The sequence below is a fragment of the Rhipicephalus sanguineus genome, chromosome 2 (genome assembly GCF_013339695.2).
Source record: "Rhipicephalus sanguineus isolate Rsan-2018 chromosome 2, BIME_Rsan_1.4, whole genome shotgun sequence".
Taxonomy (NCBI): Eukaryota; Metazoa; Arthropoda; class Arachnida; order Ixodida; family Ixodidae; genus Rhipicephalus; species Rhipicephalus sanguineus.
In genome coordinates, this window is record NC_051177.1 from 120,712,618 (window position 1) to 120,736,594 (window position 23,977).

The following is a 23,977-nucleotide window of genomic DNA, read 5'->3' on the forward strand; positions in this document are numbered from 1 at the left end:
TTTTAATCTCCCCAGAATTAAAGCCCAGTGTATGCTCTAACTGGATCTGTAAAAGCATGTGGTATTATTTTTGTGAGATAGGAGTTGCCGAAATTGACGTTCCCGCTCAACCGCTTAAATGAGTGAGCATGTAGCTGTTGTTGCCACTGTCATGATTTTTAGGTCTTAAATATGTTCTCTCGCGTTCACGAAACATAAAATTGACAGCAAGAAGACGAAGTGTTGCTTTAAAGTGCGAATTTGTACATATGCGTGTTTGTAGTCATCCTAGTATTGTTCCTGGCGAAAGCAATTATGGGAAAAAGTTCGTCTAGATGCATACTCGAGTCGGGTTTTCGCATGCAACAGTTTCTTCAGCCCTAATGCCCACAGGACGCGAGACAGGCATTGAAGGAAGACTGGGTCCGCGCTGAAAGTGTCCTGGAGACGGCACCAACGATCTCCGCCTTCTTGTGCCTGCCGTTGAACGTCCGACAATGACGTTTCCCTTTACCGCCATCTTCGGAGGAGAAATTTCTGTTAAGTAAATGACCAAGTTGAGCTCCACAACAGCATTTTGCTCAGGAAAAAAATTTTTGCAAGACACAGATGCATCTGTACATTTTACGGCGATCTGTTTGAAGAGGCTGAAGCAGTGTCCAAGACGAAGAGTTTCTTCTGGCACAGAGCTCATGAACAAGGAATTATCCAAATCTTTTATACACCGAGAGTTCCACTTATAGCTAATATTTCTGTTGTGCTTGTTCAGAGAGTGCTCACTTTGAGCTGTGCAACTGAGCCATAAACCTCAGGGGAGTACAAGAAGGGCATGAATACTCGCATAGGCTGCTGAACAGCGAACTGCCGGGCAGCAGACGACACGAATGACAGACGTGAAAGCTGATGTGCGGCTGCGATTCCAACGTTTCTGAAGCGTATTGAGCTTTTCATTTTTATTGTCGTTTCGTTTTAATTTGTCGTTTCATGAACACGAGAGGGCATACTTACGGCCTAGAAATTGCGGCGGTACAGGCTGTGCTTTTTCAGCCCTAGCGCACTGAAAAATTAAAAAATAAATAAATAAATAAAAAGAAACAGCTCGGTACATTTCAGAAAGGTTAAAATTGCTACAGCAAATCAGCTCTCACATCCGTCAGTCATGTCATCTACTACTTGGCAGTCCTCTACTGATAAGCCTATCTGAGTATGGCTATCTGAGTATCGTATTTATGGCTGACTTGCAGAGCTCAAAGCCAGCGTTTAGCGCTATCTGAACAAGCAGAAGAAAAAGATTAGCAATAACCGAAACGTTCGGAGTATACAAGATTTGGATAACTCCTTGCTCATCAGCTCTGTGCCAGAAGAAACTCTCAGTCGTGGAAACTGTTTCAGCCTCTTCAAACAGATCGCCGTAAAATGTACAGATGCATCAGTGTCTGTCAAAAATTTTGTTCCTGAGCAAAATGCTGTTGAGGAGCTAAATTGGTCATTTACTTAACAGAAATTTCTCCTCTCAAGATGGCAGTGAAGGGAAACGTCATTGTCGGACGTCCTATGCCAGGTCCTACGCCAACGGAGATTGTTGGTGCCGTCTCCAGGACACTTTCTGCGCGGACCCAGTCTTCCTTGAATGCCTGTCTCGTGTCCTGTGGGCATTAGGGCTGAAGAAACTGTTGCCCGACTCGAGTGCGCATCTAGACTAACTTTTTCCCATAATTGCTTTCGCCAGGAACAATACTACGATGACTACAAACACGCATATGTGACTAATTTGCACTTTAAAGCAACACTTCGTCTTCTTGCTGTCAATTTGATGTTTCGTGAGCACGAGAGAACATATTTAAGACCTAAAAATCATAACAATGGCAACAATAGCTACATGCTCGCTCATTTAAGCGGTTGAGCGGGAACGTCAATTTCGGCAACTCCTATCTCACAAAAATAATACCACATGCTTTTACAGATCCAGTTAGAGCATGCACTGGGCTTTAATTCTGGGGAGATTAAAAAAAATAGATGTTTTTTTTTTAATTGCATTTCGAAGCATTGCATTCGTATAGACATGCCTTCACTTATGCGTTTTTGGTTTGCGTTTGACATCAGTCTCAACAATCATATTTAACACAATTGTAAAACTAATGTGTGGCAACACTCTGGAAAATTTGAGAAATTCTGAGTATTATAGACGTGAAGAAAAAAATCAAACTAGAGCGTTATTGAGCAGTGTGACGTATTGACAATTTTCTTTCACAAAATATGGGCAACAAAACTGCAAGATAACAATATTTGGTAAACATACGTTACTCGTAGCATGCCAAGAAACCATTTGAGACTCACAGCTACAATATTTATTTTGTAGGACCTCGTCAAAATCCCATTTTGACGCAATTCACAAGAATCGATTTTGCTGAGTGGAGACTTACGAATTTTTTTTACTGTGGCAAGGATTTTTTTCACAAATATAAGAATGGCTTCGTGGCCCTGGGGATTTGAAACGCAAAATATATTTTTTTCAGTGAAATTAAAGGGAGTCCGTGGACATGCATCGACGTTCTTATCTGAACACACCCTGCTATAAACCAAATTGACAGAGCTTTGGCTTACAACACAGCAAACAGCTGTTTATGGGAAAACTGATGCCCTCCATGCTATGTGCGAGCTAGGCTCATCCATGCACTTCCAGTAAAAGCAGCCAAGGATATCGTCCATATTTTTCCTTTTCTCACGCTGCTACAAGCGAGCTGGCTTTGTCTCGCCCCTTTTCCGTGCTACTGGTCGATGACCGCGCACATTTTGTTGAGCAGCAAAAACGGGAGCCCATCCATCTGCATAGGGTAATTGAAATATGTAGGCAACTGGGATATTTAAAAACGATGCCTCTAGCAGCGCTGGCTGCTTTGGCATCTTCATGAAAAAAAAAAAGAAGAAAAAAACCTACAGAATTTTCCTTGGGAGTTGTCTAAGTGATGTGTGAGCGTTACATTTATTGTAGCCTCCGTCCCTGGAACGCGGTTTTCAAGCAGCAGCGGCATGACGTCTTTCCTCTAGCGCTTGTCACCGTCTCAAACACTGTCTCATGGCACGCGCGTCGGGCTATTACTGAAACAGGGGTTTGGCATCAAAATTTTGCAAGGTTTGAATTTTTCAGGTGCGTACAGTCCAACCTGTAAGCTTTACACCTTGTCCTACAGTGGACTTTTATCCACAAAATTCAACAAAGCCCTCATGGGGAGTGTTATCTCGCTACATAATTGTCTTGCACTGCGGGTACAGTGCATTCATGCAAGTCAGATGTGTTAATATTTTGCAAGCACAGATGCGTAGTATGGTGGTATAGGAGAACTTATAGTAGTATAGCGCTTTGAAGCATGAGGGCCCAAGTTAAAACCTCAGCACTGGAGTGAAAACTTATTTTCGTTTATTTCTTTATCGTGGCGATCGTTTTATGTGGCAGACGAACAGACGAGTGGCCATATTTCTTGCTGAATTGGCATACAACGCTTATGCATTTGAAAATTAAAAGTGGTGCATTTCATTGTCCGACTCTGAAGATGATGTGTGCAGCTTCTGTGTGAAGGAGAACTTGTCTTGTGGATACCTTTAGCCAGGGTGTCGGAACGAAATGTTTTTCGTTTCGGTTTTAGTTTCGTTTCACCGCAAAAAGTTCCGTTTCGTTTCTGCTCCGGAACGAAAAAAAAAAACGTTCCGTAACGGTTCGTAACGGTTCTTTTTTTCTTTGTATAAAAAAAGAAAGTATGAAAAAGGTAAAGCAATCATTAAAAAAAAAACATTGGGTGGGACAAGGGTAAAACACGTTCTTCAGAGGAGCGGAAGTGACTGTACCACGTATTCCTACCAACTAGCACAAACCAGTATTCTTTTCAAAGTCATAGTATTTATTTTCTCACAAGAAAAATACGAATTTTTTCAGTTGGCTTAATTCTTTGTGTCAAGGGAGTGAGCACGATCTCAGAAGCAGCACGTCATTGAGTGTACTCTCTGATGTGCGAGACCGCTGTTCTGATAAAAAGATCGCCAGGCCTGTGTGAAACACGCAGCAAGTCACAGCAAAAGCTAGAAGAGCGGACTTCGTAGAGCCCGTTGTTATCTCTTGGGGCAACTAATACAAGTAAACATGCAACGGACCCACTACGTCATAAATCGTCGCAATTTTTCTGAAGTAGCGATGTTCCCACTATGCCATTTTTCTTCATTCTTCGGAGAATCGCGGTACCCGCTACACATCTGTAAGGCATTATCTGCACTTTGTGCTGTGGCTGATAATGAAGAATTATGGCTGAGCACTTTGCAGTGGGTGGGAAGGAGTGTTGCGGAATGGGCGCCTCCATTCGATTCCAATTCCATTCCGGGGAATTAGAACTTGCCGCAATTCCATTCCTTTCAATTCCTCGGAATGAAAAATACTTAGCCCATTGGCACTCAGGGAATGGCCTGGCAGTCCGATTCCATTCCTGTAATTCCTCAACGTAGGAAAGGCATCTTGATAGTTTTATCGAGTTAAGAATGAACGCCCCATAAAGCTGATGTCATCAAATGCATTAAGAACTGCAAAAGTACGCAAAACACGTTGCCATGGTCGAGGAATAGTAGCTTGATGACATATCTCGTGCAGTACAAGCACCCTACTAATTCCCATTGGGGCAGTTCTCCCGCTACCGATAGTATTTGCGTCGTCAACATGTTTGGACGAATGTTGGTGTTTCAATATTGTTTAAGCTTAAATCTGTTAATGCTTAAATGACGACATAGCATATTTTTATGCTGACAAAAGCGCCTTTGCATCGATTACCAAAAACTGGGCCGCACTGCCCAACAGCATTCACGCTTGTCAAGCGCGCCTCGCAAGCATGGATGGGGTGAGGAGAACTTTCTGTGTTCGCCTGTGCGCAGGTATGAAATGTCTTCCTTGTCACAAAGGTTATTTACGTGTGTCAGGTACTAAACTGCTCGTGAGATAAAGATCAGGCTGTGAATAGAGTATTCGCCACTTTCGGGGGGGGGTATCAACGGGAACCAACGCGCAGGTGTAATTTGTTTCTCCCTCCGGTATCTGCTGGGATAATGCATTTGTTTGTACACTAACTTATGCCTCCGTTTGTAGTAGGCGCGTTGCTTATAAATGTACCGTGCTTGTAATCAGCTAAGTCATTTTAAAAATACTGCTTTAGTGTTAACTTGCGAGGCTCTGACTTACTAACGTTTGAAGCTTGAAAAACAGCACGTAGACGAAAACGTCCTCTATTTTCGGAAAAAGACGAAATTCCATTCCCATTCCATTCTTCCGAGCGTTGTCCCCATTCCATTGCGGGGTCGCGAAAATGTTGAAGATTCCGGAGTCATTCCAATTCCGGAGTGGTAACTCCGCAACACTGGTGGGAAGCATTAAACCACACACTCTTTGCGCTATTAGCATTGTGTGATGACTGGTTCTTATTTTACTCTTCTGCCACCCCTATATTACATATGTTAACGCGATTCCTTGCCCGACATGACGCCTGTGTAGAGTATTTTTGCGATGGAGTTATAAGCACCAGCGTGACACTGTGGTGGAAGACCCGACTGCCACGCAGAGGGCGCAGATCCTAGAAATTTGTTTCTCATTTAATTTTTTCTTATACCACGCGATAGCGGTCACGTACACCGGCGGCTGCGGACAACTATGGAGCCAAAATCGGCTGTTGTGATCTCATAACAGCTTTTGCTGTAACAAACTTCAGCGCCGACAATGCCCTCTCCACTTTGGCCTGCTTGACAGGCACGCAAAAGTCCACTTGCGTTAATATAAACATCTCTGGTTGCCACTGTTCTCGTTTTTCGCACAATTTCAACATTGCTTTGGATTTGCTGTCTGAGGTACGCGCTAATACCCTGAGATATGCTCACATTGCATGAGCTCAGTTTTTCCGGATTGCGATATTTTCTCGTGAACCGAAAAATGATTGAAAAAATTTCGGTTTCACTCCGGAACGAAATGATAAATAACGTTTCGGTTACGTTTTCGTTCCGGTCAAAAATATCGGTTTTTTTTTTTTCGTTTTCGGTTTTTGTTCCGTTCCGACACTCTGCCTTTAGCTATAGTCATCTCAGAGTGAAACCAGTGATGACAGTTGTGACTCAAATGTTGACGCGGAAAGGTAGTGGTGCTAGGACGCGGTGCACTACCTATAAAAAAAAGAAACTCTGTGTTATCCCCTGGTTTATACAGTATTACACAGTCTGCAACATCACTAGAGCAAAACCTACAGGTGAACATAGAGTTTACTTCACATTTTATGCCTATCGCATAGTATTTACCTCTCGTTAAGCTTCACTTTTCCAGCTGCTCTAGCACTTTTCTTTTTAAATATTGGTTGAGAGTTCAGTAAATGAGTGTTTAAAACATTGTCTGTCATGTTTTTCCTATGAACTTTCACAATAAAAAAAAAGATTAACCATTCTGGGTCATAATTTGGGATAATAGCACGATTTAGTGTCTCCCACCACTGTGCACCTCAGAATTATATCGTTGTTTCTTGCACGTAAAACCACAGAACTAAATTTCATCAAAGTTGTATGCTTAGCTAATGGTTTGCGGATTACTGGCACGAGCACTGAGAACCCAGAAACCATGTACTAAATATCACACTATCTGTTAGAAAATGATGGACTATTTCCAACTCGTATTGCTGACAAGCTAAACCCCAGAAAAAATTTTTGAAAATTACATAAATTTAACCATAGCTATGTTTATAATGTGCATGAGGCGTTAAACCTTGTGTCTTTTGGTGTTATTGTGCGCAGCTGAAATAAGGGCTTGTCAAATTAACCATTTCAGTGATGCAGAAAGTAGACTATGTCAAATTCCAGAAATGACAAGAATGTAATTACCTTTCCAGTCTATACACCATTTTGCTAATGATTGGTTCCCAACACCATCCTTTTGACTATATACATTGTAGCACATGCTGGTATGAGTTACGTTGAGGTGTTGGCAACTCCTAGATGGGCCATATGCATAGTTATTTTAAATTCATAAAAATATTGATACGTGATAGCCATTATTGACTACTGAATGAATCCAATACTTCATTACCCTAACTGAAGCACATAGGAATGTTCATGCATAGAGGTACATTTTGCAGACAATCGCAGGTAAACAGCGACGTGCTGATGCATTGTCATAGGTACACAATGTCTGAAGCAGCTTTGCATACTAATCATTCAGTCATAATTTAGGAATCTAGAATCAGTGTGTAGCGAAATGTTGGTGATGGACTACAATGATGTAATGCTTCTTCCCTTGCCTCATTAGGAGGTGCTATCTAAATTTGCCTCAATATGTTTGCTTAGACTCCTGTCACACGTGACTGTTATTGGTTATACTGTTGGATTCCAAGGCTAATAAAAGAAACAGTTGATTGGATTTCGTAACATATGGCTAGTAATAATGGTGTTAGGAAATTATAACGATGCTACGATTCAAAACACTGAGTGGTTTGAATCGGCAACAGCAGTTGTTGCAAGTTGGTTCATGCTTTATCTCCATTCAAATGTTGAATCAGCTTTTCATTTCACCTTTTCTTGCTCTCTCTCTTTTTCTTTTTTTTCCTTGCAGATCATCTTGAATGGAAGTCATCGGAAGCAAGGGACAGGGAAGGCATCATTCCTTTTTTTTTTTTTCTTACTTTAAACTGTTAGTGTGCAGGTGGGGAGTTGCATGTGTTGTGTGCAAGGACATTTTTCATTCCATGGGTCTCTGTTTTCATGAATGTATGGCTGTGCTATTTCCTTGTCAGCTTGTATAGTAGTACGATGAGTGACAGCGTGCTTCATTGCTGAAACTCTCTTGCACCTGTTTTTTTTTTACTTTGTATTTGTTTTTGCTGTTGTATTTCATGCCTCAGTGGCTGCTTAGTAAACTGATTGAAAAAGCTCATGGTTTCTTTTTTTTTGTAAGTTTTTTTATGCTCACGATATCTGTCTGTCATGTTGAAGACCTGTAATAAAGAGCTCTTTTTCGGGCAGTACAAGCTTTGCCTTTTCTTTTTTGTCTGAGTGTTCATAGCTTCGATAGTGCATCGCTTGTCAGTGACTAGTCGACAGGAAACCTGGACGCTTTTAACCAACTCTTCAACTACGTTCACCTTATCGGCACATCACCTCTAGGCTTTGCAGTCTACAAGTACAGAATAGCCAGTCGCAGTGTTCTTACAATGTTTAGCTTGGAAGTGAGATTTAGGTGCACGTTAAAGAACCCCAGGTGGTCGAAATTTCCGGAGCCCTCCACTACGGCGTATCTCATAATCATATCGTGGTTTTGGGACATTAAACCCCAGATATTATTATTATTAGCTTTGAAGTGTAGGTGTTCTGCAGCTCACGTCGAAGGCAGTACATGTTACATAATACTAAAGTTGAGTGGAGGGAGACTAATAAAATAATGCCTTGGTAAAAATAGCTCGCCAAGTGAGTAGGATCGTGCCCAGATTTCCAACTTCTAGTCTTCATGGGCAGCACAAAACATTATTTCAGTGGGAGATATGTAACAAGGCGTATAAGTCTTGCCAATTATATCTTTGCCAATTATATCTCTGCCAATTATGAGCACTGGATGTATGCAACTCTAGCTAAACTGCAAGGTGATTTTCGACTTGGAATTTTATGCAGAGTTAGTACTTTGCAGTAGGTTTAGCTTTATGTAGACGTTTGTTAGCATTACGTATCATGAGTGTGCATAGTACTTGTATGTGCCAAACATTAGCAGGCTCATTTATAGCAAGAACCTTTGAACTCCATGAAAGCAAGACTTTTTCTTTTCTTAATTTTTGTCGTAATCGTGTGAAAAGTGGTAAAGTCGCCAGGAAATGGTGGCAGTACCCTCTCCATTCATTCTTATTTTAAAAAAAGAAACATTGGCAATTACATTCACAATAGATTCAAAGTACGTCGTCAGTTTGTGGTTACATCACAGCAGTGAGACATGAGGCCACCACTTCGTCGTAGTAAAATCATTTATTAAATGACATTGCCACAAATTACGCGTACTTTGGCTCAGTTGTGAATGAAACGGGCCAGTGATGTTCGCAAACGTATCAAATTGAACCCACTGCACAAAAGATGAGCAGAAACCATGCCTTTTGCTCATCTGGAAGATTCACATGCACCTGGCACTCTACGTTCGCATTAGAAGTGGTGGCAAGTAATTTTCTTTCTTTCTTGATGCAAGTGATGATAGTACATTGAGGCTCGGTTAATTGAGTGCTATTTCCTAGGTAACGTCAAGGAACACTGGAGCAGAAATTAGTACAGCGCAGAAAAAAAAAAACTGGAAACTGTCCCAACACCTAGCATTGCAGGTGACTTGAGCGAATATCCTATTCAAGAGAGTTATTTTTCTGGCAACCAAAGTGGGATGTGCACTGGATGGGAGAAAATCGGTGAAGTAGAAAAGTTTGGAGACATTCGAAAACATGGCTGATTTGGATTTTTTCGGAAACCTTGAATATTCGAAGTCGCACGCACTGCCATCCAGCATGCACATGTAATAGTCTAAAATAAAATGTTCCGAGATGGCAGAAACTGACGCCGTGTAGCGGCAGATGTCTTCGCATGATTAAAGCAAACTTTGAGCAAACGAAATTTGACGACCCGCTCTGCTTAAAAAAGCCGAGTAGTGTCGCACATGTGCTTCACAAACTGGTTTCACAACGAAATAGAACACCATCATGTATGCCAAAGCGATCATTGCAAGAGACAGCTAGCTGCCAACCTTTGTAACTCAACGTAAAAGAGGCCACTAGTTATTCGTAGACCAGCTACAAAGTTAACCGAGACTGACAAGTCTTTTACAGCCCTAACAAGCTGGGTGCGCTTTGAACATGCTGCACGGAATAAATTTTATACGGAAGCTAGCAAGTCCAAAAAGGCGCGCTTAATGCTGAGTCAGTCCTCGTATAACCCGGCGTAACCAGATAAAAAAAAAAAATAAGGTCACCGATAGACGTGGTTTAAGTAGTAAAACACGTGTCGCGTCCGAAACGCACTGCGCACCGTACAGAAACCGCAACTGGGTGACGTCACGTAACTGTCATGCTTGCACGCCCTCTTTATTAAGTAATTAAGCTGTTTTTATTTCGCGTATTCATTTCCACAACGAAGTGGGTTGAGTAAAAATCGTCGCCGTTTTTCTCGTGAAAATTTTGCGCCACGGTTACGGTCAACTCGAGTCGCGGCGTTCTGTGTGTCCAATCCGTGGCCAGTTAAATACCGCCATTACGCCTCGTGGTCTCCTTTTAATCTCGACCAGGGAGGCTGCCGTCTTTTGTCGTCTCTGCGTCGACCGTGTAAGTTGGACGAAATCCTCTCTTCCGTTCTCCCTTTATCGTTTCTCGACGTCGGGTCAGGTCTACGCCGTCCGTTAAATTGCGTCCCTCGTTCCATCGAAGCTCAGCGTCGTTCCATAAAACTCGGTGAGCTCGGCTAGTTTCAATGGAACCCGCGAACCCTAACTCGAAGCGCGGCAAATCGCACTACAAAAGCGCAGGTTTTCCGCGTCCGCGCATTGGTTTTGCCCGTTTTGTTCTTGTACTGGTTTATCTTCTCTTTCGTTTCCCAGCCCTCCCCGTGTTCAGACTTTTCTTGGGTGGATTAGAACACCACTCGCGTACCTACGTCTTCGCCGCTGTCGTGGAATGACGATTGCGGCTCATCATTTCATGCACCGATTTTACACCCCGACTCTCGAGCTTGTTGAAAAAGCCGCGTGCGTGACCGGCTTTCGTAGTTCTCAGCGTCGAAAATATGCGCGTTCGCTAGTGTTATTGGTGTAGAGTGTAGGCATAGATCGTGTTCTCTTTTTTTACTGGCAGCGCGAGAGGAATCTAGGGACCTCGCCTATGCTTTTTCACCACGTGGAGTGGTGCTGCGCTCTTTGGCAAGTGTCGCGCCGGCTTATTCAGTGAGTCGCGAGTAAGAAAGCCTCCGCTCTTGTTTGCTTCCCTAGTAGTGACATCGCGTCACTGACGAAGCGATTCTTAGAACGATCCGTCTCTCGTCTTTTTCTTTATCACGCGTTTTTCCCGCCGCTCTCTTGTCTGCCGGCTCGCTGGTGGCGGGCGGCTGCTGTGTCAAGTTACGTCACGGCGCGCCGCAATTAATGCTACTGCGTACTTGGAGACGCGAGACGAGTCAAGTGTGCACAGGGCTTCCTCTTGACAGAGAAAGCACTCGGCTTCTGTACTGTGTTGTCGTTGTTCACATTCGCCTATTCTTTTTCTTTTGCAGAACTTATTTTCACAATGGCTGAGCCTACTCGGTGAGTTCACGGACCTTCGTCTCACGACGCGAGACAGAATGAAACAAAAAAGAGAGCGAGATGCCGGTTTTTGTGGCTTGTTTGTGAAGCCGCCTCCTGTTTTGTCATGTGACCGCTTGTGGCCTTTGTTTTTTAACCTCTCGGGCACCAGCCCAAAGCCATTAGAGCGACGCACACCTCTTTTTTTACGTCTAGCTAGACCGCGACGTTCCTTTGTTACGCATGCCGGCGGCACCGGTTCTTGAGAAACCATTCTGTCTATGGTAACGAAGAAAAGCGTCTAACCTCCGAGCTTCGAGTGCTCCTTCGGGGGGTGTCGTGTTTTATGAGATTATTTTCGTTTCCCCATATTTTGTCATTGGCTGGCGCAAAACAGCGCCCCCCGCTACTGTGAGGAGTCGGCCGCACTGTAGGGAGTACAAGAAATTAAACGATCGGGTGGTACAATACGCCTCTAAAGCGGCGATATTAACGTTCCTTTGCAGTTTTTGTCATTGGTCACGTCTCATATTCAGAACTACAAAGTTCAGTCGTTCGTCCACTGTGGTTTCATTCTGCGTGGAATATGTCTGTGAAGTGCCCGGCTCGTTGATTGTAGTGTTTTTTTCTTCTCCATAACTGGATTCGTCAGCGCAAGCCTTCACAAAAGATGTTGCATAGCAATGAAGTTTGAGCTGTTTAGGTCATTAGCTTTACATCTCATTGAGCCATGTGATGCCCTGCAGTATTTGCATAAATAGGTTGCCATACTCTTGGCTCTGGTCATGCTTTGCTATCAGTGAAAAGACTTGATTTGCTAGAATAATGCTGAGGAATACTTGTCATAACTTCTGGAGTAATTTCTGAGCACAAGTTGGCCTTATGTAGACCACGTGCTCGTATTGCATATGGGAACAGTTAGGCTAATTGGTATGTAATCGCGCACGAAGCAACAACACATTTAACAAAGCAGTTTCATTTTGAAGCCTACACCAGTGATAGGTAAAGCCGAGAAAGTGAACAATTCTAGAAACTAGGTCTTGGTCTCTGTGCATCTTTGTTTCAATACCGTGGGCGTGTGGGGTGATTGTTATACTTGAAACTCCATGATGTCATAGGTAAATGAATTTCAATAAAGAATTGAATTTGTCAGATGCTTGTGCATTGCATGTTTAGGTATTGTGCTCATATAAAGGAATGATTGGGACGTTAAACCCAATAATTATAATTACTGTGGTTGATGAGTAAATGTTGGTGCATCAACTACTTTTCCCATGTTTTTCACTCTTGCTTGTACAACCTGAAGTTGGTGACAGTTTCAGAATGCAACAAAGGGGCCTCTGTGAAAAATAAGATGCATGAACTCATTCTCATAAACCCGTAGCTGAGACTTTTGAAATGGGTGTGTCTTGTAGAAATTGTGTTGTTTCACTGGAAGGAATTCGGTGTAGTTTTAGCAAGTCCAACATGTACTGCATTCTTTTGCTGTCTTTGACCTCAGTGGTTTTATACAGCATTAGTCTACACAAGGAATGCCCCCCTGTACCCAACATTGTTATTGACAAGGGTGGTCTATATTGGTTTCAACAGATACCACCTTGCTAGATCGCTACTGACCGCTTACTCCACACAATCATATCAATATATGGGAATCTACTCCACATTTCACTCTCTTGGAGAGAAGCTATGCTCAATTTTCACCTGCCAAGACATCGCATCAAGTCTTTTGTTTGGGTCCCACTTGCTCTGCAGTGGTTAAGTGTTTGGTGTTCCTGACACAAGCCATTTACTGTCATGTTCAATGTGAGCTTCAACGCACAATTTATGGCCAGAGCAATGCTCCCAAGAAAAAAAGAAATGGGCTTTCGTCATTGTGGAAATGTGCATACCCCCTGCATTCAGTCATGCAGAGCAGAGCAGACATATACTGATCCACCGAGCAACTACAGTAAAAGCTTGTTAATTCAAACTTGCTGCTAATTCGAACTGACGCCCTGGTCCCGGCACAGCCCTATGTATTTCTATGGGGGGGAACTCTCTATAATTCAAATGTGTCGTTATCTACAACGGTTAAAGGGGTACTGACACGAATATTTTCAGTTATCGTTTTTTTGCGTCAAATGAAAGGTCAAGCCCTCAGGAGCCTAGAAAAGGCAGTGCTAAGCACGAGTGCGCCCTGAAAAAGTAATTACAGTATGTTTTTAAAAGCTAGTTTCGGTTCCTACTGTACCCTGACGTCACAACACGGTATGAGCTTCTCGTCACGTGCTCGCACAATATATAGTGACGTTTCCACGGCCGCCCCGGACCGTGGCTCCGTTGGTGACGCAAGAGCGGCCATTTTGGAAGTTTTGATGACGCACAAGCGGCCATCTTGGAAGTTTTGGTACTAACGTCATCACAACTAGCCAGACTGCTGCGTGAAGTCACCAGAATTTGTACTGTAGCCTGACGTCAAGCTAGTGTCGATATCAGTAGGTGCACCAAGGAAAAATTGACTTTAATATCAAATTAAAATATCTTGTCAGCATTTGCTGAGCTTCACACTTGCTCAGAGCCGTCTCTGCATACTGAAGATTTGTATGGCAGAGTAAACTCGCCTTCGAAAAAAGGTGTCAGTACCCCTTTAATTCAAACTAGGAGCCCTCTGGCTTTCTTTCCTCCTCGCAGTAACCGGTCCAGAATGATCACCCAAATTACTCATTACTTTCATCTGTAAAACAAGTGTAGTGATTGATTTCCATGTATGATTTTATGGTTGCAAATGTCGTCTGTGCTGCTGCTACTGCTGTATGGGTGGCACGGCCCAGTCAGGCAGTGTTTGCCTTTAGCCGTGTCCCCTTGGACAATTGCAATATTGTTCTGTAAGTAAACTAAGAAAGAAAGACCTTAAATTTTGATTGTGTTAACTGTGCCATGTAAATGAACATGTTTTGGAGCACAAATAGCTTCGTATATTTTGGCATTAAGGCTCATTGCTCGCCCCGCCACGGTGGTCTAGTGACTGGCGCTCGACTGCTGACCCGAAGGTCGCGGGATCGAATCCCAGCCGCAGTGGCTGCATTTTCAGTGGAGGTGAAAATGTTTGAGGCCCGTCTACTTAGATTTAGGTGCACGTTAAGTCTAGATTTCCGGAGCCCTCCACTACGGAGTCTCTTATAATCATATCGTAGTTTTGGGGCGTTAAACCCTAGATATTATAATAAGGCTCATTGCTCATGTGAATGCAAGTCTGCTTGTTTCTGACGTATCACTGATTGATCGATAAATTCTGTTGGTTGTTTGAGCATGAACTTAATTTACGAAATTACCTGCCACAAATGTGTAGTATCGCCTAATTTGCAGGAATGAGTCCAGAGGTGGCTTCTCTGGGTTCTCTCCACACGGTGTGGCACGATATCTGTTCAATGTAGCGCCCGCGCACATATTCGAACTTTGCTTAGTTGGAACAGTTTTATAGTCCCCTTCGAGTTTGAATTAACAATCGTTTACTGAATTGTTGCTCTGTTTTGATGCTAATTTTTACAAAGCTAGATGTGCCATGATGCACACACTGCGCTAACGACAAAGCCCCATCGACACTGCTTGTTGAGCCAATGCATTTCGCTCAGGTATGAAAGTACTAGGTTACACACATTGCTGGGGTGTTCATTTTTCTTTTTCTTTCTTTTTCCTTTTTCGAAAGCATTAACCTAGCATTGATTCCGGTAGTACTTGGCATAAAGTACACTTTGGGTACTTTAGAATAGACATTTTGCTCTGTGCACTTCTGTGTTAGCGTGGGTCAACTTTTGTCTGTCCACCTATTTTCTCAGGGAACTGGAGGCTGGCGAAGGCAATGATGCCGACGTTGAGGATGTGGAGGAGGGCGAGAAGAAGAAAGGAGGTGAGCTCTCTGCATCGCAGACCGGTAAGAACAGCAGGGCGTCATTTGTCTCACTGGGTGTTCATGCAGGCATGGTTTGTTCAGTGTGCACGGAAACCTAAGAACCTTCCTTTAGGCTCGTTTGATGACTTGACAGTTCGCCGTTACCTAAAACAACAGTATTCTGGTTTTGTCGGAAGTCGTTAAGACTAAACGGATCGCAACTGTTCATAAAGAATCGTGATGTGGCGAGCATTCCTTACATGGAGTGCAGTCGGTGGCATTTGAGACGCGAGGTTATTGTCCGCTAAGTGTAGTCCCAACTGTGAATTCAGCTTTTGCGTGGTCTTTATGGGCTCATTGCTACCAGAGAGAAGCCACTGCTGTATGCGAGGCACAGATAGATCACTTCACTATGTGGGGGTGCTATATTACCCCTGTAAAGGCGACTGCCGTAACTTGGGCGTGGCCGCTGTGTTTGGAACGCACGTGCTTGGCGTAAGCCTATGCGTTCGTCCAAGGTCAGTGATGCGCTGTCTGTAACCAGAGTTTAGCGCGGTGGCGCCGGCATCGCCACCGCGAATTTAGGCCGGCGCATAGAAACAGCAGTGAAGTCTCTTTTTGGGGTGTGGTAGCGCGCGCGGATGGACGTCTCCTCGCGGTGGGTCCGGGGACGGTACCGCGGCTCGCTGCCCTTGGACCTTCGTGGTGAGTCGTGCATCTGCGGCGCCGCATTTGTATTATTTTATGTCTTATCTAGGTCTTATGTTACATTGTATTGCATGTCTTAATTATCTTGAGGGTGCGTGTTGTTTTCCCAGTATTCATTGTCAGCGTATAAGTTTTAGCGTGTTACGTTTACAAATTCGGCCGGCGAGTTTTGCATATATGTAAAGAATTGTTTAATAAACGTCCACGTTTTGTTGCCCGACCGCGTGAACTGTGTCCGTGTGTTCCGAGGGCGGCGGCGGCTATATCGCTCAGACCCCACAATTATGATGTTCCACATTGATGAGTGGTTGTGCATAATGATTGAGTTGATGCATAGCTGTGAGTGGCAGGGCCTATGTCATAAGCCCAGGTTAGCTATGCATGTCGCTCCTGTCAGCACCACAAGTCGTACAAGCTGGTGTGCTTACAATTTTTGTTCTCTTTCAGCTCGGCTGACGGCAGAGATGATGAAAGACCCTAAGGTGCTAGCAGCGCTACAGTCAAAACTCGGTGTTATGGTTGGTTCAAGTTCTGGCTACATTGAAAGGTGAGTTGGTCTGGTCTGTTTTTCACTCTAGCTGATATTCTGCCTTAATTAGATTTTGGTGGGTAGCAGGAAGGTGTGTGTATGAGTCTTGCTTCATTCATTTCTATGTTGGGGTGTTTGGTAGGTACCTATTCAATGATGCATGAACAGTCCTCCAAGCTGCTGTACGTTCTTAACTTCAGGAACTCGTGCAAAGTGACACTGTCAAGAGTTAGGGGGCCAAGAGATTTCACCTCGTACAACCTGCCACATTTAAACAAGTTGCATGCATTCTACATGAGTTTGTGGTAATGTTTCATTACCATTCGGCTTTTCAGCCAATCTGTTCTGCCCGTTCCTTTTTGTGCTTTCACGCGAGCAGCATTTGTAAAAAGCACAGGCATGTGCCACTCATAGCAGAGTATACGGACTGTGCAGTTGACTAAGGATGTTGCACTTCGATGCAACTTTTTGTGCCTTAAGTGAATGCTTCGCTGCCACCCTCTTTTCCACATCACTCCTTCACTTGGTAGTGAAGGCTGTGAAACGTTAGTGAAGCTGCTTTACTTTGCAGTGAAAGCAAGGCCTAACATTGCAAGAATGAGTCTTATTGTAGCCTGAGCTACAACTGGTCATGGCAATAGAAAGTTCTAGTTGCATGTTGGGCTTGTAGAGCATGAGGACTTCGATGGGTTCTTAAGCAATGGCTGCTTGTTCATTCAGCATTGACATAGTCTCGTGCACAAAATATTTCTTGCTGTCTAGGTTTTAGCCTTCACTAAAAGGAGCCATTATCTGATGACCAGTTTCACGAGTGTAAATTTTGATTGAATGGTACCTCAAGAGAATTGTGGTGCATCATCATGTGGTATATATACAGAATTGCGGTGTCTTGATGGCAAAAAGGTATGCAGTCAACTGCCGATTGGTATGCAGTCAACTGCCAAGGTGTGCAGTCAACTGCCAAGCACCGTCACCAGCCCCATGGACGTCAACGTATAAGAACGTCCAATTTTTCGGACTTTGTGCCCGAATTGCAGGTCTGAAAGGCATTAATGGAAGCCCACACCTCTGCTGCATCTATCATCTCGTAGGTTCGAACCAGCGCTTTTGGCGAGTCAACCTGTTTGCGACAGTAGCAGAGTCCGAAAGTCAGCTTTGTCACGATGCTGAAGTGTTATGGGGTGAAGCTGACCAGAAATTCAAAGGGACCGCTATCACTGTGCCGTGCGGCGATGTCTTTATGGATAAGCAGCGGAAATGCACGGAGGCCTGATGGCGGAAGGTGGCAAACGCGCCAGTACAGCTTAATCGTTGACAACCCTTATGATAAGAATCTTCAGTTAACTGCTAGGCAGTGCATGTGGCCTAGCGCAGTTGCATGCGTACTGCACGCATTTAATAGGAGAGAACCCAAACGCACCACGCTGCCATTCATGCTGCCTCTTTGTGCGAGACCGCTAAGTGCGCCGCACAGACGCGTTGCCTTCACGAATGAAACCAGCACGCCATTGCCGCACCCGTTTGCGGTCGGGAATGGAGTGAGCATCACGAACACTTTCATGACAAATGCATGCGTACCGTACAGTGACAGTTGACGATGTGCTGCACACAACTAGAAACGATCTGCTTCACACGGCAGCAAATGCTGCCTATTGACGAAGATTCAGCAATGTGTGCGCACGTGCATCGGGGGAAAGCCGGACGAGTCGTCTGCTCTTCCACCACAGTCTTTGTGTTATGCATCATCGTTTCCGAACGCTCCATGCGAGAGAGCCATAAGCTATTCCGCACTTCGCTGGTATCGGCGGCGCTCATCACAAGACTCAAATTTGCAAATAAGTGGCGGTTGGCACGTAGTTAAGCGGGGTTCGCGGAATGTACCGAATATATTTGCAAGAGCCTGGTAAATGCCTGATAAGTGTACTGGGAGGCATCGGAGCTATTTCGGACGTGGTTGTGGCGATTTGACCGCTTCAACGGAATAAAAAAAAGCTTGAATTCGTTTTTTCGGACGATTTCGCAGTTGCTAGGGAGTCAAAAATTGGACGTTGACTGGAAGGGCAATGTGTCTGAAATTAATTTTGTCTGAAAGGAATTTGACCGTACATACTTTCGGTATAGAGAGTCTTGCACATCGGAGCTTCATAGAAAGAGGACTTATGCAAGTGCCTTACGCAGCAGAAACCTGGCAACTCGTGAAGTCTTCCTTTTTTTAAGTGTAGTGACTGGTGCGTCAGCTGAGCTGAAGTTTTGCTTGTTCTTCGCAGGTCTTACAAATGCGCCTTACAGTAAAAGCTCATTAATTCGGATTTTGCAAGAGCAGAAAAAATGTCTGAATTAACCAAATTCCGAATTATCGAGTGTCAACAAACAAAACCTCTATAGCTATTGATGCAATCGCCGACAGCGCCCATGCTGTTCACATGCACAGAGTAAAAATAAAACCAGTTTTGCCATAGCCGCTGCTTGACTAGGTGTTTTTTGCAGCTTTTAAGATTTTTTTGTACTTTGTGAATTACTCCTGCAGACACTTGGTGGTTGGACCTTCCTCATGTCCAATTCTCAAAGAAACTGACAGGTACATAATTTCTAGAGGGACACTCCATCCGTACTGGAGGTTCCGTACATTGGAGCAATCCAGTCCCAAGTGTGTCCTACATACTTTAGCTGGAAATTTCAATCCAGCGTATTTCATGGAATAGTCTTGATTGAAAATTTTTTTTGGCAGAGAAATGTGCTAGAAATCTGTGGGCTATTGTCAGTGTAATTTGTTGCCATGCTGAGAGTCGCACAGTCTACTGTTGGACAGATTTCATTTCAATATCGGATAGTCTACTGTTGCAAGAAATCACGTGAACAAAATAAGTATCCTCTCCCTCATTTTTTTTTTCTCTCTCCTAGACTAGCTTGAAGAAAGCATTTTGCATTCTCGCAGTGAACTTTCTAAAGTGCCTTTGTCATTGCAGTAAAAATTTGCACATAAAAAGAAAAAGGGGGAGGGGGTCATCCGCACATTGAGTTGTGAGAAGCTAGAAGGCTGGAATGAAAGCTTCCCTTGTGATGAAAAATTTATTGTCTGGGACATGGACCCAGGACCTCTGCCATACCAAGGGCGGTTACTCTACTATCTCTGCTGACCAGGTGGCCAGCAGATAGTGCGAGGGCGCATTGACAACTCCAAGCAGGGCACTGAATATGGCAAATCAATTCTGTGTAGTCCGACAAGCTGAACTTTCCGTGCATGTAACATGGACACACCTTTTGCACATTGTTGATGCTTTGCAGAAAGACAGGCGGAAGAAACAGAAAGCACACAATGAACTCTTCAGTCTTTCTTTGCTGCGTCAATGCTACCAATATTCCATCTAGCCCCAACTTTCCATTCTATTGCAACTTTTTTTCCTGTCTAACGATGCCATTTTAAACGTGTCGTGCAGCCTCCCGGCCTGCGTGAAGAGGCGCATCAAGGCCCTCAAGAAGTTGCACGTCGAGTGTGCCAAGGTAGAGGCCCAGTTCCACATGGAGGTCTATGCATTGGAATGCAAGTACCACAAGTTGTACCAGCCCTTCTACGAAAAGGTGAGTCGGCTGTACAACATTGCAGTCATCGAATTTTTTGTTTTCCAAGCTTGTTGTCGTTGTGTATGCTGCATCGACCTGGAGCCTGGCCACACCAGAGAAAAAGCACGTGGCACCAGCACTTGCGGGATATTGTGGGTCCCTTCCCCTTGGCACGCAGCTGTATGAAATCGCTGAAAATAAAATTTTCAGAGAATAATGAAACGGTGTGTATGGGTTTGTGTGTATTGTCCAGTTCAGTGCTCTCATCTGTTCAATACCTATCCTTAGTACACCAGCTGTTTTGGAGCATTTCTTCTCTGGTGTGGTTGTGGCCACTAGAGTGGCCATAATGTGCTTCTTAATCATTCATCACTGCTAAGCAGCCTTGCGTAGCATTAATTTCTCTTGTGCACACTGCTTTTAAAGTGAAATTTGTCATTGGGTTGGCATTTGTGCAAACTGTCGTTAAATAACGAGCTGCGGTGGTAGCTGAATTTCAACCATTGCTTCATCTCGTATGGACTGTAATCGATGACAACCTTGTCTTGCTGTGATGCAGAGGCACCAAATTACGATGGGCAAGGTAGAACCAACAGACGAAGAGTGCGACTTCCAGACAGACTCTGACAAGGAGGAAGATGAGATTACGGTGAGATTCACATTGTTGTCTGGTTTCAGTGTATTTGTTTGCTTATGCCCTAACACTTGCTGCCCTGTGCAGGAAGGCGTGAAGAAGGCAGACATCAACGAAAAGGGAGACGAGAAGAAAGAAGGTGAGTGGGTCGTCGCTATTAGGTGGTAGTCTTGTACGAGTGCCTTTAATACTATTACCACCTTAATTAAGGGGGGGACACGGGTCTTAGAAGGCCGAAAATCGCGAAAAGACATTTTCGGAATCTGTATCTATTTTTGCACAAATCTGCTAAGTTTCTAGCTTCTATTTTCATTATTTCCGCCGTAAAATCAATTTGTAACACCAATATGAGGTGTGTCTGAGCGCAAATTGACGCTAAAATCGCGCTCTTTCCGCGCCGAACTGTTGCCGCTACACACGGGCTATCGTGGCACATTCTTAATTTTCCCGCCACCGCTGGCTCGCCTTGCTCATTGGTTTTCTAGCAAAAACGCGTCATCGAGAAGTACAAGCGCGCGATTCTGTCGGCTGTTTGGGGCACGTGACAAAATCTAGGCATTCGATTGGCCAAGCAGCGTTTCCGGTGTCTGCTTCACCGCCGAACGTGCGTGAGCATGCACCATTTTGTTTGGTATTGTTGACTGCCTACAGCTATGGGTCGTGTCATCAAGAAGTTCCGCACCAAACACAGATTTGGAAAGCGGGTGAGGCGATTGCTAGCCGAGAACTTCAGGAAGCGCCCCGCAACGACCAAGGACAACTAGGATGACGAACGCGCAGCGGCCAGTGGAGCGGCCGTCGACGCCAGCACGGTAGGCCTAATGGACGCTAGTCCTACGAGCCCGTCAGTTGCCGACAACGTCGCGGAAAGCGGCCGTGTGCGTCACGACACACAAATTCTGCAGCACCAACAGATAGAGGACAAGAAGGCAGAAGAGAAGCTGCAAGAGATTTCATCTGTTGTGGCGACGGAACGGAAGCGCAGCCTTATCGCTAAACGCGCGGACGCCGCGGGTCCCCCATCTGATGAAACGACCTTCACCAACCTGGACTTGGAGGCTGTAAATGCTTTGATAATATTGCATTTAAAGTGCAAGATTTGCAACGGAGACGCCGAGATCAGGAGAGGCGAGAGGGAATACGGCCTTGCCGTCAAGCTTGAGCTAGTGTGTGTGAACTGCGGTGACGGGTCGTCAAAGTGGAGTTTCGCCGCGCGTCGACGGACAGCAGAAAATAAATCCATTCACAGTGAACGTGCTCGCCACCCGCGCAATGCAGGCTACTGGCAACAGGCAGACTGCTTTTAACGACATATTTGCAATGATGAACATGTCGCGTCGCGGCCTCCACACGAAAACGTGGCAGGCGTACGTGAAGAAGCTAACACCTGCCGCTACTCTTGCTGCCTCGAAATTCGTGAGTGAGTGCGCGAGTTCGGTTCGCGACATTCTACGCGGAACTCAACTGTGGACAACCCGGGAAACATCGCAGTGTCATACGACGGATCGTGGATGACGCACGGACACTCGTCGCATATTGGTGTCGGTACCTGTCATTGAACTGATAAGCGGCCTCGTTCTTAAGTACGTCGTGCCTCCGTCATTCCAGTGGCTTCAGCAAGCAAACGCTCATCAGCTGATAACTTGCAGAAGTTGAAGAAAAGGCATGCTCATGCTAACAATCAGTCTGATTATATGCCTGGTGCATATTAATCACAAAAAGTATGTCTGCCTTTGATATTTTTCCTTCTGTAATGCTAAATAAAGTTTTAACCTTTTTTGCTCATTTTATCAGAACATAGATTTTGGCCACTTCCCTTGTTTGCTTCTTCTGTAAAAGTCGACCTAGGATAGCTAGAGCCACAATTCTTTTTGCACAACCTAGCTAAATGTGCATAAAAAGCAATGCTGCAAGCAGATTTTCAATCTGCAATTCCAAAATTTTTTATATTAATTTAAAATTTTCTTGTTTTTGGCTAGGTGTAGACCATGAACTCATTAGTGCTGTAAATTGAGTAGTAGTTGTTCAAGCTAAATGTGCATAAAAAGCAATGCTGCAAGCAGATTTTCAATCTGAAATTCCAAATTTTTTTATATTAATTTAAAATTTTCTTGTTTTTGGCTAGGTGTAGACTATGAACTCATTAGTGCTGTAAATTGAGAAGTAGTTGTTCAATTTCCAATCAGCTTGCAGCATTGCTCTCCTTAGGCTTTCTAGTACTCATATATGGGTTTATAATGATATGTTGCATAGATCATTTTTTATTGTTTCGGCAAACAATAGAATGAGATTACTAATTATCTCTGGAAATAATTGACCTGTGTAAAATATAACTGGATAGTTAAATAAAGCTAAAAAAACTGAACAAAGCAGTGCAGTTTCATCTAATTTGGCCAAGAAATAACCTATGTTATCTCTAAAAACCATGTCCCCCCTTAATTGAAATAAAGCTCTGAGCATGTTTTAATGCATTAACATACTTTAACTCAATCTTAAGGAAAAGGTCTTTAGACTTGTAATTGTTTTTTTTTTTTTTTTTCTTATTTTCAAATTGCCCTTCCAGAGACAGTGAGTGGCATCCCAGAGTTCTGGCTAACAACACTGAAAAACTTGGACCTCGTTGTGGACATGATTCAGGTGACGAAGTTTGAACTTTAGCAGAGCTGCCGTATTTTCCTGCGTATAACCCGCACAAAAGGTAGCTTCACTGCAACGCTTTACGGCAGTGGCGGTTTGTGGGATGGTGGTGGAAATACTGACTGCTGAAACTGGCAGTAGGTGAGCACGAAAAGGCGACACTGTTGACTACAACAGAGACAATGCAGTTTTTGCAATTGTCGAACATAGTGGGGTCATTGCTATGAAGATGTCAAAATATTTGCACAATTGAAATGTGCCAGCAATGTGCGAATATTGTAAATATTTCCACAGGTTGCAATCTGGTGTGCGGGTTATATGCAGTGCAGGTTTTGCACGAGGAAATGCAGTAGTTCATTCCATGGTGTGTGGCTGTGTTGGATGCTCGATCGCATGCTTTGTTGCTGGTGGTCATGTCACGACCACTCGAAGTGCAGGTTTCCAGTACACAGACTGCGTTTTCCAAGCAGGCATATTGGTCATGGAATACTTAGAATCATCAGCAAAAAACCTGGAAGAGTTGGGGAATTTGGACAAATTAACCCTTTGAGGGTGAAATTTTTTCGCAAGATCCAGTCTAAAAATGTGTAAATTTTTTATTGCTGAATTAAATTCTTCCGACGATTCTATTTAAGATAAAAATGTCTAATTTTTTTTCGTGACCGTAAAGTGACAAAAATTTATTTTTGTTGTTACATGCACATGGTTTATTAGTAGTCCGCATCTTCTCGCCGCGCACGCTTTCCAGATGTCCCTCCTTGATCGTCA

General features: G+C 44.0%; 2 protein-coding genes across 2 annotated transcripts in view; both read left to right on the top strand.

Annotated features, from left to right (window-relative positions):
* The window catches only part of LOC119383595 (dolichyl-diphosphooligosaccharide--protein glycosyltransferase subunit 2), a 49,406-nt gene extending 41,397 nt beyond the window's left edge, over positions 1-8,009 (top strand). Inside the window, exon 18 of the mRNA XM_037651839.2 lies at positions 7,595-8,009. The gene's annotated coding sequence lies outside the window, so the exon portion shown is untranslated. The remainder of the gene's footprint in view (positions 1-7,594) is intronic.
* Positions 8,010-10,229: 2,220 nt separating this feature from the next.
* The window catches only part of LOC119383597 (nucleosome assembly protein 1-like 1-B), a 30,392-nt gene continuing 16,644 nt past the window's right edge, over positions 10,230-23,977 (top strand). The window contains 8 exon segments of the mRNA XM_037651843.2: positions 10,230-10,322; positions 11,263-11,293; positions 15,088-15,182; positions 16,296-16,395; positions 19,815-19,956; positions 20,498-20,587; positions 20,660-20,711; positions 23,136-23,209. Of these exon segments, the coding sequence (XP_037507771.1) occupies positions 11,277-11,293; positions 15,088-15,182; positions 16,296-16,395; positions 19,815-19,956; positions 20,498-20,587; positions 20,660-20,711; positions 23,136-23,209 (570 nt within the window). The 5' untranslated portion in view covers positions 10,230-10,322; positions 11,263-11,276.